The 13,636-nt window shown below is 49.3% G+C and overlaps 1 protein-coding gene across 1 annotated transcript; it reads left to right on the top strand.

Annotated features, from left to right (window-relative positions):
- The first annotated feature begins 314 nt into the window (after nucleotides 1-314).
- Nucleotides 315-12,616, top strand: mios (missing oocyte, meiosis regulator, homolog). The gene is made up of 11 exons (XM_079738200.1): nucleotides 315-1,661; nucleotides 2,377-2,885; nucleotides 3,327-3,421; nucleotides 3,643-3,906; nucleotides 4,871-5,040; nucleotides 5,973-6,038; nucleotides 6,392-6,550; nucleotides 8,960-9,112; nucleotides 9,991-10,195; nucleotides 11,348-11,477; nucleotides 11,925-12,616. The coding sequence occupies exons 1-11, from the start codon at nucleotides 843-845 to the stop codon at nucleotides 12,013-12,015; spliced, it is 2,661 nt and encodes an 886-aa protein (XP_079594326.1). The 5' UTR covers nucleotides 315-842; the 3' UTR covers nucleotides 12,016-12,616.
- Nucleotides 12,617-13,636: the final 1,020 nt, after the last annotated feature.

Genomic DNA, 13,636 nt, shown 5'->3' with positions numbered 1-13,636 from the left:
GTAAATGTAAACTTATTTGAATGGGATTATACACGAGAATTAAAACCATGCTGCAATATTGGGCACCATCCTTACTAGTGGCACATGTTGTGGGCATAACTGTTGCTTTACAAAACTTCTCTGGCTAGAGCGTTAGGCTTTGCTATTTATAATAAAAGCAATGCAGTGAATTGTAAATGTGAATGGGTAGAGCGCCACTATGCGGAGACATCCACCTTAATACGACGCCTTGTTAATTTGCGGTCTGTGCGTAACCGGAATCTTCTCCCAACCCTCCCCATGTTTCAGGGACATATTTTGATGTAACACACAACATCCCGCGGAGTTCTCCGACGACATGTGTATGTTCAATTACATATTTTACCCATTTAACAAGGTTCATAGCCTAAATATTTGCATAGTGATAGAATAACATGGGAGGTGATACTATAATTGGGTGTACATTAACGCGTGTGTGCTTATTATGTTTGTAAAGTTGTCCTAACGCGAGTTAGCGCTAGCTCTTGTTAGCCTGACAGTCACTGGAACAGAGGAGAAAAAGTGTCATGTGTGCTACAATATCGACCCTTCTACTCAAACAACCATCATATATACTTTTAAGCACAACTTGTGATAGGAGCTCATTTGTCAACGCTATTCGTATTACTATAGATTTAGTTTAATAACTCATTCAAGTGCATAGTCAATGTGTAGAACCTGTCTTTCACAAAGTGCCTTCACATTGAAAAAAATGAAACGTCAAACGTTAACAGATTTAAGTTCTGTTTATTAATCCAATTCGGCAACACAGTTGACATAGTTGAAAGAATAGCTCCTTGACCCCCCGAAGCTACCTCGGAAACATGAGTGGTTCCAAGCCGGACATTCTGTGGTCCCCCCACCACGCGGACCGCTATGTGATCTGCGACTCTGAGCTCGGCCTGTACCGCATCGGCCCCGCCTGCAGCGCGGAGACCAAGGCGGGCACACTCCCGCTCTCAGAGGAGACCGCCGCCACCTTACTCGCCATCAACTCCGACACGCCTTACATGAAATGCGTCGCCTGGTACCCAAAACACGAACCCGAGTGCCTTCTGGCCGTGGGCCAAGCAAACGGCCGGGTGGTCCTCACCAGCCTGGGCCAGAGCCACAACTCTAAATGCAAAGAGCTCATGGGGAAGGAGTTCATCCCCAAACACGCCCGCCAATGCAACACCCTGGCCTGGAACCCTCATGACAGCAACTGGCTGGCCGCGGGCCTGGACAAGCACCGTGCAGACTTCTCCGTCCTCATCTGGGACATCAGCCGGCAGTTCTCGCCCGACGCCAGTGTTGCCGCCGAGAAGATCCGTCTGTCAGCGGTGGACGTGGACTCGGGCTCGGTGGTGACCAAGCCCCTGTATGAGCTTGGGCAGAACGACGCCTGCCTGTCGCTCTGCTGGCTGCCCCAGGACCAGAAGCTGCTGCTGGCCGGGATGCACCGCAACTTGGCCATCTTCGACCTGAGGAACACCAGCCAGAAGACCTTTGTGAACACCAAGGCCATCCAGGGCGTGACGGTGGACCCCCACTTCCACGACCGCGTGGCCTCCTTCTTCGAGGGCCAGGTGGCCATCTGGGACCTTCGGAAGTTTGAGAAGCCGGTGCTGACCCTCACAGAGCAGCCCAAGCCTCTCACCAAGGTAGGATACGGGACAGTTTTTATAGAAAGTTCCATTAGGATTATTTTGTATGATTATGTTACAAATACGTCATAATCACGATTATTTTGGTCAATATTAGTCAATATAACTCTCAAAAACACTTTTTAACTGAGAACTTAGAAAAAAAAAATACACAAAATGGTCCAAAAGAAAATGTTCAAATCTCAAATAATGTACAGATATGTATACAGCTGTGCACTTTCTAAAAATAAAATAAAAATTGAAAACTCGATTATGTTAATTTTGTGATCATTTGCCGCTAAAATCTAAATCAAAATTTCGATAAATCGCCCAACCCTAACCGAGCTGTCAAAGTGAAGTGGTATAAAGAGCAGTTTGTATAAAAGTATACAACTTCAAACACACTTTTTACGAGTATAATTTCTTAGCATAACTTTTTGGAGGCACAAGATGAACGAAGTCCATCCATCACTTAGTTCACATAAGAGCGTTTCTCAGGTAAACAATGTATAGTGTTTGTGTGGTCTTGACCAAATAAAGACACATATTTGCATGCACTGCATTACAGTTGTAGGTAATGCTCCATTAGCTCACGATTTTCCTATGGAAAGCCTATCATGTAAATGCATGCATCCGTGATGTAAATAGGCACACATCGAAGGCCGACAAAGTCTTCTAACGTCGTCGCGACGACAACGCATCGAGTGTGACCCTTCTCCCTCCCTCCCTCCAGGTGGCGTGGTGCCCCACGCGCACGGGCCTGCTGGCCACGCTGACGCGCGACAGCAACGTGATCCGCCTGTACGACATGCAGCACACGCCCACGCCCATCGGCGACGAGACGGAGCCCACGGTCATCGAGCGCAGCGTGCGGCCCTGCGACAGCCAGCTGGGCAGCTTCGCCTGGCACCCCTCGGCCCAGAACCGCATGGTGGTGGTCTCCGCCGCCAACCGCGTCATGACAGACTTCACCGTGTTCGAGCGCATCTCGCTGGCCTGGAGCTCCACCGCCTCGCTCACCTGGGCGTGCGGGCGCCACCTGTACGACTGCACCGAGGACGGGGCGGAGGGCGGCGTGGGAGGGGGGGTGGAGAGCGCCATCGAGAAGGACATCGCCACCAAGATGAGGCAGCGGGCGCAGTCGCGCTACGGCCACGACACCACCCAGGTGTGGAAGAACCACCTGCTGGCCGGCGGGGACGACGCCCAGCTGAAGTCGCTGTGGTACGACCTCTTCTATATCCTTTGGAGGCCGGAGGCTGGGAACGCCACGCCGAGCGCTACTCCCTGTCACGCAGAGCGCTGCTTCCTGACACGCTGCATTTTGTTATGGGAGAGTAGAAACAGCTGATATGATGATGTTTGGAATTCGAACAACACACAGTCATTTGGAAAGTGTTTCCTTCTTTTTTTTTATGTTTACTGATGTATTGTTTAGATGCATGTCAGAAATTGCAAGTAGGGGTAAGGGCATCTTGTGCCGGAACGCCTACAGGTAGACAGCGGACATTGCGGTTTGAACTCAGGCCAGAACCTTTCAACCGTAAGTCAAATGTCCTCTCGTTCCCCCTGACAATGAAATGAAAGTCTTCAGACCTGTTCTCTAGTGTGTGAGCGTGTCACAGTGTCACAGTATCACAGTGTCTCGGAGTCAGTTGGTTTTCCTATGCAAGCTTCACATATGAAACAGTGCACCGAGGACCCTGATCTGAAGCTGCAGGGGAACAAACAGGCCCTGGTCTACTCCGGGATCAAGGACATCGTCAAGGTCAGCTCAGGTGAGACATCTGACGGTCGCAGGCACGCACGCACGCAAGAACGCCATACGCGGAATGGGTTAACCAAGCAATTGTTAGTGCTTGGTGCTTGGTTCTATGAACGTCCTTACTGTACCGACAGCGACATTGTAGTTTATCTTTCTTCTGACAAATGTACTTATTGTACGCCGCTTGGATGAAAGCTCAGGCTGAATGCCCCTGATGTAAATGTCTCCCCCCAGGCACCGCAGAGAGCCGGCGCTGCTGGAGCGGCTCCGAGCGGCCGGCCAGCGCGGTGCGCTACCACAGCGAGGAGCGGGGCCTGGCGCTGAGGCTGTGTGGCTGGACCAGCCGGGCCGGGGGGGGGCCGGAGGTGGACGCCGAGCCCTTCCTGCACTCCCTGGAGCAGGACCGGGAGTGGCAGCGGGCCGCCGCCGTGGCCCTCTTCAACCTGGACATCCGGAGAGCCATCCAGCTGCTGCACAAGGGAGCCACCACGGACAAGGGTGAGACGGGGGCGGGGCTAGTGGTTGGGAGGAGGGGGCGGGTCTAGTGTTGGGGTGGAGTGGGCGGGACTAGTGGTGGGGAGGAAGGGGGCGGGTCTAATAGTTGGGGGAGGAAGGGGGCGGGTCTCCAGTGGAAAGTTTCTGGAACCCGACCTCACTGTCTGTAGTCTTACCTGTTATGCAGGGCAAGATGCCCTGACCTCTGACCTGCTCCATAATGACATTTATCTGAATAAGGCAAAACAACCACAACACTATTTCGTACAGCATTAGTAGTTCTTAGAAGACACTTTTATCCAAAGTAAATAAAGCTTGTTATTTACAGCTTGAGTGTTATTCCCTCCGCTTGGCAGGGAGTGCATTGCATATAGAAAGCTCTAGTGGGTCAGTTCTCATCACAGGCTATGAGTGGTCCTGGTGGATACAGGCTGAATATGAACGTAGTTCATTCATAAGTACAGTACTGTGGAGATCATAAACAGTATTGGCAATGCCCCACGCAGGGCAGAAAAGCGGTCGGATCTGTCTGGCTTCCTAAATTAAATTAGCATTGAGCGTAACCATAATCAGATATTACAGAATCAGATTACATTTCGCAAAACAAACGTAGCAACCTGATTTATTTCCCCAAATTGTGTTTGTACACTTTGTGTCTTTGATTGTCTTGAGAATGCTACAGAAGTAAACTGTATTATTAGTTTTACTTTTATAGCTTTACAGAATGTGTGTGGATACTAACAGTTTGTTTTCCTATAATAAAGACGAGTTTTGATTAAATTCACATAATTGGCCTGACAGAGTTAGTTAAGTTTTGTTTCTTAGACGGTTAAGTTTCTAGTTTTGTGGTTTTTTGAAAAGCCCTTCGTGGTCACGGGCTGGTGGTTAGGTGTCACTAACGCAATGCATCATGGGAGCGACCGGCCGCAGCTGTCAATCATCACTCTTTCCCCCCCTGGTTCCCCAGGCGACCTGAACCTGAGCGTGGTTGCCATGGCGCTGTCGGGCTACACGGATGAGCGGAACTCCCTGTGGCGGGAGATGTGCAGCTCGCTGCGCTCCCAGCTCAGGAACCCCTACCTCCTCGTCATGTTCGCCTTCCTCACCAGCGAGCCCGGCTCCTACGACGGCGTGCTGGTGAGGCCCCGCCCCCATCGCCCCAGGAACCAATGTCAGCTGGTGGTTTCACAAAACCCCGCGGCCAATCACAGCACTCCTACAGTTAGCCCACATGTTAGATTAGGTTGATGGACGGATGTCTACTTCATTCGATCCGAAGGGGATTTTCTCACCACTACAGAGAGAATAATTATGTAAAACTACAGAAATATGTTAACAACAATGGCGTTTCATGTCATCTTCAAATCCCCCATAATGCCCGTTCCTCTTGTGAGGAATTTACTTTGAGTTGTTATTTTTAGCCGGATTCTAACTGATTCTAAGCAGCTGTCCGTTGTCATGACGAATCGATACACTCTCCTTCTGTGAGCCGGAAGGTTTACTTTTAGCTATTTTGGGGAAATACTTTGCCTGTTGATTTTTCGTCTGGATATGCTTGCACTGCGGCCTAACAGTGACTCTCACGCTTAAACTTTCATCAGCATTCAACGACATGTATGACTGCCTACCTAACTGGTTTGGTGTCCGTTGGTTTCATGTTTACCTTGAGGAGAAGCCAATCGTTAATTATAATTAGGCTTAATGATTGGCGGTTACTGGTAAGTTGAATAGATTTATATTTAGAGGAAATATTCAGGCTCCCACTCCCTGCAGGTTAGATCATTACTGCCCTATAGGGGGCCCCAGAGAGTTTAAAGTTAAGATGGCTGATGAGTTAAAGGGCACTCTGGTGACATTAGAAGCATTGTCCACGCAGATGTCTGATCCAGATCAATGTAGATTGATAGAAGAATTTGCTTCTATTGATTGGTCAACCTGATTGCTAAAACAGGAGCTTTTCAGTTTTAGAACTTTTCAGTTGTAGGACTCACATTAACACAGTGAAGGTACTCCTAAAGCTTTTACCATGTCTTCACCCGACATTGTTTGGTTCTTGCCCTGTGTCTCAGTACGAGAGCAGTGTCGCGGTGCGCGATCGAGTGGCCTTCGCCTGCATGTTCCTCAACGACACCCAGGTAACGTTGAAGAGGCTTACCCGCAACAATAATTATGTGCAATATTGATCATTTACATATTGGGTTTACTTTTACGGTTTGTTCATCTTGTTGTTTGTCAACTGTGCTGTACTGTCTGTTGCTACTGGATACCTGAATTGTCCCAAAGGAATTAATAAAGTATCTTACTTACTTACTTACTTACTTACTTACTTACTTACTTACTTACTTACTTACTTACTTACTTACCGCACGCTGGTGTAGGGTCAACTCCGACGCTAACCTCAGAGACTCATCCAGCCTTCCTCTGAGCATCACGCTGCACTACATCCTAACCCTCCCTCTCCTCTCGGTCCTCACCGTCGCCATGGCAGCTGCCGCGCTACATCGAGAAGCTGACCAATGAGCTGAAGGGGGCGGGGAACCTGGAAGGCATCCTGCTGACGGGGCTGACCCGCGACGGGGTGGACCTGATGGAGAGCTACGTGGACCGCACCGGGGACGTGCAGACGGCCAGCTTCTGTATGCTCAAGGTACGGCCCGGGGCGGCTGTGTGTGTGTGTGTGTGTGTGTGTGTGTGTGTGTGTGTGTGTGTGTGTGTGTGTGTGTGTGTGTGTGTGTGTGTGTGTGTGTGTGTGTGTGTGTGTGTGTGTGTGAACGCATGACACTTGTAGTGGATGGTACACTTATTAACCAGGACACACACACACGCACATCGACACACATATACATAAGCACACACTAGGGGTGTACATGGAAACGGTATAGAAAGTACAACGGCGTGAATTTGCGCTACGGTATGGATTTTGCCGTTACCGTGTGACCAGTAGACTGTGTTGTGTGTAACCCGTTACAAAGTAAGTAACGTGGTAATGCAGTAACGTAACTACTTTTTCATCTCTAAAGTAAAGTTACGCGGAACTACTGAAAATATGCTAACGAAACGTAGTTCCTTTTTCAATTCGGCGCAACTTTACTTTTCCCAGGGACAGATTTGACAGCGATACTGCATTCTCAGGCAGTATGCTATTGCGCAAGCACACAGGCGCGCTTGCTGCGCACCTGTGTGCTTGCGCAATAGTCCCTTCACGTGCTTTCATTCCACACCGTACGAGACAGACGCTGGTAGCGTGAAGCTGTCTCTGAATCTCAGACATCGCTTCTGCAGTCATTTTCCAGAGCCAGTCCTTACAACAAAAAAAGCCAGCGGTGGAACGAGGTAACAAACACCGTCACTGTTTACCTGTGCAACTTGTAAGGACATGGTTCCCTTTCAAAATGTCGACCGAAGGGGCTTTAAAGAGATGGTCCAAACACTTGATCCCAGGTACGCGTTACCTGCCCGCACACACTTCAGCCAAATTGAGATGCCAAAACTATATGACAAGGTCCGCGAGCAAGTGGAGAAGGAAATCCATACAACATATTGGTGTTTTTCAGAGATGGAAGTAACTTGAGAAAAGATTGCAGTTTCGCTGCCTAACCAGTATTTTACCACTTCAGAAGCATTTATATTGAAATTAGAAGATAAAATTAATATACCTTGATATAATACCGTTACCCTCTATGCCTCAAATCATACCGTGATATACATTTTAGTCCGTACCGTACAGCCCTAGCACACCCACACACACACACACACACACACACACACACACACACACACACACACACACACACACACACACACACACTATCACTCACACACCTACCTACACACACCTACACACATGCTGAGGGTAGAGTAGGAAACATCATACATTAACCAAGAACATGGGTTTGCATATTCACTCCTAAGGGATCTCTTGTTTTAGATAAGATAACACATTATTGATCCACTTTACACACCGTTTGAAATGTAGGTGAAATATATTTTCATTTCCACAAGGTGTCACACTAAACAGTGAGGGAACTTAAATAGTGACCTTCAACAGTGAAGTACAACAATATAATAATTAGAATAATAACAGGTTGCCCCTTTGTCTCTGCCTCCGCTTTGATGACACATCAAAGTCTCAATCACACACCATTGCTGTTGTGTTATTAGCCTTAACCAAGGCTGGATGTTCTGTTTCGATTTATGGCAGGTCTGTGATTGGGTTCGTTGTTGTGTAACGCTCCCAGCCGACGACAGCGGCGGCCCGTTTGAAACACCTCAGACTGCGTGCTTTAACCCGCCGCTTCCTCATAGCTGGACAGCCTCTCCTTCCCCTCGCTGTCTACCCATCATAACATAGGAACAAGATCATGGAATAAAGACAATAACATAATAATTAGATCTCCCCTGCTCACTACGTCACACACCTCCAGCCAAACTGTCAATCAATCACAAACTTGGTTACGTTGCATGTCCGTGCAGAACAGAAACACAATGTGTGTGTAACAAGGGAAACAACACAACCCAATAGCAGCTATAACAACACAAATAACCGTATTGAATAACAGAGGAGCAGGTGTAGACAAAGGAAGGCTTCACACTACCTCCATAGAAGCACTCGAGCCATGACTCACTGAATGTGTTGTTCACATTGAGAATACTACAGCGAGGAATCGTGTCCATACATGTGAACGCTACATTTCCCCAATCGATTGCATCATCGTGTGTTTGGGTCATTGAGAAGACCAAATTCGGGCAATTGTGAATTGTGAACACTGACGTTACAACATGCAACTCTTAAGTTCTAAACTCATGGAGGATACTTTGTCATCCAAAAGTAATTTCACTCCAAAATGTATATAATATATTTAGAAGTGAAATTAATTTCACATGAAAGCTGTCATATATTTATCCTACAAACTAGAGTTTTACCAAACTAGCCTTGTGTTTTAACTCAATCACCCTGACACGGTATGACCACTGGCCACATTGTTGACGATCCCAACAGAAGCTTAATGCTAGGTGGTGGCTCCGTTTAGCCTGACTCCATAGTTTCCTCTCACAGGGCTCCCCAGGAGACGTGGTCAAGGACTCTCGGGTCCAGGGCTGGATCGAGAACTACCGCCACCTGCTGGACGCATGGAGGTTCTGGCACAAGCGGGCCGAGTTTGACATCCACAGGGGCAAGCTGGACCCCAGCTCCAAGCCCCTGGCCCAGGTACAACGGCAGGCCCACCACAAACCTCTTAGTAGAGCTTCAACCGTTGAGTTCCTGTGTGTTTTAGCCTTTTAGTTACTGATCTCCTCAAGGAAGTTGACTAACACCAACCCACACATCAACACACTGATATATACAGACACTGGGTTTGGGTTTGTTAAACTTTCACATGCGTTTGTATTTTCTTATCTTCTTAAAGCAGCCGCCGGGACAGACGTCCATAAACATGTTGCATTGGCCATGAAGCAACGTGTATCTCATTTAGTTCACTGTGTGTGAGTGTGTGTTTTTGGGTTGCTACGTGTGTAACACATGGAGCTAGGTCTGCTGTGTGCGCGACCATGTCCCAGGGAGAGAGTTAATCATTCAGCAGTAATCAACGCACCAGGTCAATAGGGAAGGGTTTTGTATTGCCTTGCTGCCTCCCGGCCGCTCTAGACTCCGACACGCCGCTGTAAACAGTTTAGCTTTGACCCACATGTTCCCAGCGTCTCTATCGCTGAATTATCCAGCACTTATCTGACTCGTAATGACCTCCTGGCAGCTGGCGAGCGAGCTCCGGCCGGCCCCACGCCTTAGCCATTGGTTTCACCTGTCCTTATCACCTCGCCCCGTTTCTTTCCATTCGCTCTCCGCCTCCTCCTCCACCTCCTCCTCCACTACCTCCTCCTCCTCCTCTCCAGGTTCATGTTGACTCAATGAGTTTTAGTCTATATTTTGTTTGTGCTAGATTAGCAGCCGGAAAGTTGACTAGTAGTTTGACTGCAATAGTATAAACAACTTTACTATGTATTGTCATTCATCATTTGTTCTCCTCCTCCTTCTCCTCCCTCTCCACCTCCACCTCTGCCCCCCCCCCCCCCCCCCTTCCCCTCCAGGTGTTTGTGAGCTGTAACTTCTGCGGGAAGTCCATCTCCTACAGCTGCTCGTCCGTCCCCCACCAGGGGCGGGGCTTCAGCCAGTACGGCGTCAGCGGCTCGCCCACCAAGTCAAAGGTCACCAGCTGCCCCGGCTGCCGGAAGCCCCTCCCCCGCTGCGCCCTGTGCCTCATGAACATGGGCACGCCCGTCTCCAACTGCCAAGGTGAGGAGGCCCCCCCCCTTGGGACAGCAACCCCCCCGCCTGGGGACAGCTGGTCCCCTAGCCTGGTCCTGTCAGGATGCCCACTGGTAGAGCAAGGCATTAACACTGCCAGGGTTAGGGGTTGGACGCCCGCTGGTAGAGCATGGCATTAACGCTGCCAGGGTTAGGGGTTCAATACCAACTGCGAGAGCATAAACACTGCAAGGGTTAGGGGTTAGATGCCCGCTGGTAGAGCAAGGCATTAACACTGCCATGGTTAGGGGTTGCTGGTAGAGCCAGGCATTGACACTGCCAGGGTTAGGGGGTTCGAATACAAACTGTGAGAGCTTAAACACTGCCAGGGTCAGGGGTTCGATGCCCGCTAGTAGAGCAAGACATTAACACTGCCAGGGTTAGCGGTTTGATGCCCGCTGGTAGAGCAAGGCATTAACATTGCCAGGGTTAGAATATGAAAGAGCTGATCATGAGACATTAAAATGACATTGATGTCAAGGTCTATTACATTTTTATTGAAGCACACCATTTTCCTCCTCAATTTACATGTGAAAAGTCAGAACCAAAGTCCCCCAGGGGGGGAAACTCCCCGGGATCGGCCACCTGGAGCGAGACCCAGCTCCTAAACCATTTACCAACGCTGAACTAAAACCATTAGCCAACGTCCCGTCTAGCCTTTACAAACACGTTCAGCGTGTCCACAGCCTTTATGGCTGTAATTCCTAGCCGAGCATCTGGAGGTGGAGCATGGGGGGGGCCTGGACTCTGTATCCACCTCTCAGCCACATCATGGCATAACCGCGTTACCACCGACCTCACACGGATTTCTTAAGGCATGTGGCTCAGGAGGTAGAGTGCGTTGGCTAGTAATCGGAAGGTTGCTAGTTCGAGTGTCGACGTGTCACTGAGCAAGACACCTCACCGGAACTGCTCCCGACGAGCTGGCTGACGCCTTGCGTGGCTGACACCGGCGTCGGTGTGTGAATGTGTGCATGAATGGGTGAATGTTAGGCAGTATTGTGAAGCGCTTTGAGCGGTCACTGGTTAGAAAAGCGCTGTGTTAATGAAGTCTGTGTACACAGTCTCTCACCCTGCACACTGTCCCTCACCCTGCACACCTCCTCTTATTGATCCCATCCTCCCTCCCGTGTCCTCCAGGCTCGGGGAAGTCTGAGGAGAAGGGGGACCTGGCCCGGGAAAACAAGCTGGCTCAGTTCAACAACTGGTTCACCTGGTGCCACAACTGTCGTCACGGCGGCCATGCTGGTCACATGCTCGGCTGGTTCAGGTGAGCGCCCGGCAGCACTGAAAAATGAGTGACAAAAGGGTTTTCATTCGCCTCACTGTGAGGGCCTTTTCTTTAATTGTAATATGAATGGGCTGTTGGGGAAGTGAAGAGAGAAAGGGGGGTGGGTTGAAGAAGAGATGGGATGACTTGTAGCATAGGATCACAACGGGGAATCTATCCTGGGTTGCTGCAAGGCTGTCGCCCCCATGGTTAGCAGGGTGAGTCTCCTAGCCAGGTTAGGAGTGTAATAAAACGTTGGCCTGGGACCTTCTGAGACTGTTTCTGGGAATTAAGGGGTAGATATACAGTTGACTGGACTTGACTGTCGGTGGTTCACACTCCACCCTCTCCCGTCGTCTGAGGTTTTAGTTTACCGGTCGCTGGCGGCCATGTTTCGATTCCCGAGCGTTGACCGCTGCATGACCTCTGACCTCTGACCTTCCGCAGGGACCACACCGAGTGCCCGGTGTCGGCGTGCACGTGCAAGTGCATGCAGCTGGACACGACAGGGAACCTGGTGCCCTCCGACAGCGTCTAAAGGAACCCTCCGCGGAACCCGTTTGGACTCGGGTCTCGTGGAACCAGATCGCCCGGCGGAGGGAAGACGAGGGGGGGGGGGGGGGCCTGGATCTAGGGCGGGCATTCATGCGCTGCTCACGCCTCAAACACACAGTTGACACACTATAGCTGGATATGAATGTAACACTTTATTAAGGGCCCTTAGTTCACCACCCGGTGTAAGGTTCAAGGGTCACTAGCCATTACTTTACACAATCTCTATCCATAAAGAGGAATTATGATGGGTAGACCCCCCCCAAAGCCTGCCATTTGGTACAGTCTACCAGGGATGTGCCTTTAAATGGCTGACACACCTCACAGCCAGTGGTCGAACAGGGGCACTTTAACACAGACGTATTGATGACAAGAAGGGAGTATATGTATTGTTTAATCATAACATGATGATGTGATTGGTTAACTTAATCAATGAAGGACAAGGGAGCAAATGCAACTCGGCGCCTTGCTGACCGTAATTTGAGCTTCTGCCGCCACTCAGGAGAATGCGTCGAGGTCGTGCGTCTCGGACAGCCTCTTTCAATCTAACCTGAATCAGGATTCATGTGTTTATGTTGATCTATTAAAAGAAGTTTATCACAATGAGTGAGATTTTGTCCTTCATTCACAGGGTTCTGAATTCTAACAACTATGTACGTAGTCTACCTGCAGATGCTCTTGAGCAAGACACCTAACCCCTACCTGTTCCTAAAAGGTTTAGGTAAGATCTAAGAGCTATTATTTGAGTGTCATTTGTGAGAAATGGCATAGCCATCAGTCAGCTATTAGAGGGTGAGTGCTGTGAGAATATATTCCTCAAGTTAACTGCCTGGTTCTTGAGTAGCCAATTTACATTTTATCAATGAGTTGAATCTTGCCTGTCAATCACAGGTGCGGGAATTTATAACTAAACCTCATGTATCGGCGAGAGGGAGGGAGTCGAGGGCGTCTTCTGGGTTCACTTTCAAATTCTCTCTGCTCTATTAATCTCTTATCAACCCTTGAGTCTTACCTAGGCTGCTTTAATGACATAAATTTGAATTCACTCCAAGTCACTCTGCCGTGTGCTAATGACTACATATTGCATAAATACAAACTATTAACTACATTCATGCATGCTGAAATACATACAGTGAATACCAACAAACATAACTAAGACAAATTACATACATATGATTTATAATTAATGTAATAGTGAAAAAAAAAGTCTTTCCATTCGTTTTGATTGTGTGTTCAGTGTGTGTGTGGGGGGGGAGCTTTGGTAGCACACGTGTGCATGTGTGTTTGGGGGGGGGGGGGGGAGAAAAGTACGAAGAGAAGAAGCAAGGGTGGGTGGTTTGTTGGTTGGGTTGGTTGGTGCGTGCGTGTGTGTGTGTTTGTGTGTGTGGGGTGAGGGTGGGGGGGGGTGGTCTATGCATTCACGTCCCCACTCCAGGCCTGTGGTCAATGAATGGGCTTCTGCAGAAAACAGCAGCTGCTGGGCACAGTGACAAGGAGCCCCCAGATTACACCCCCAACACACCCACAGCCCCCCTCTGCCTCCATAAAGACCCCTCAGCTGCCGGAACACCATGGACTCAAAGCGGGCGAGAGAGAACAGCCTGAAC

This window comes from Pollachius pollachius (genome assembly GCF_949987615.1).
Source record: "Pollachius pollachius genome assembly, chromosome: 1".
NCBI lineage: Eukaryota > Metazoa > Chordata > Actinopteri > Gadiformes > Gadidae > Pollachius > Pollachius pollachius.
Note: the sequence above shows the minus strand (reverse complement) of the source record. Positions and strands in the feature narration are given on the sequence as shown.

Excerpts from the sequence above, each read along its gene's own strand:
- mios (XM_079738200.1), top strand. The coding sequence starts at position 843 with ATGAGTGGTTCCAAGCCGGACATTCTGTGGTCCCCCCACCACGCGGAC. Across the intron at positions 1,662-2,376 it reads AGCCCAAGCCTCTCACCAAG|GTGGCGTGGTGCCCCACGCG; the intron begins GTAGGATACGGG and ends CCCTCCCTCCAG. Across the intron at positions 2,886-3,326 it reads TGGTACGACCTCTTCTATAT|GAAACAGTGCACCGAGGACC; the intron begins CCTTTGGAGGCC and ends AGCTTCACATAT.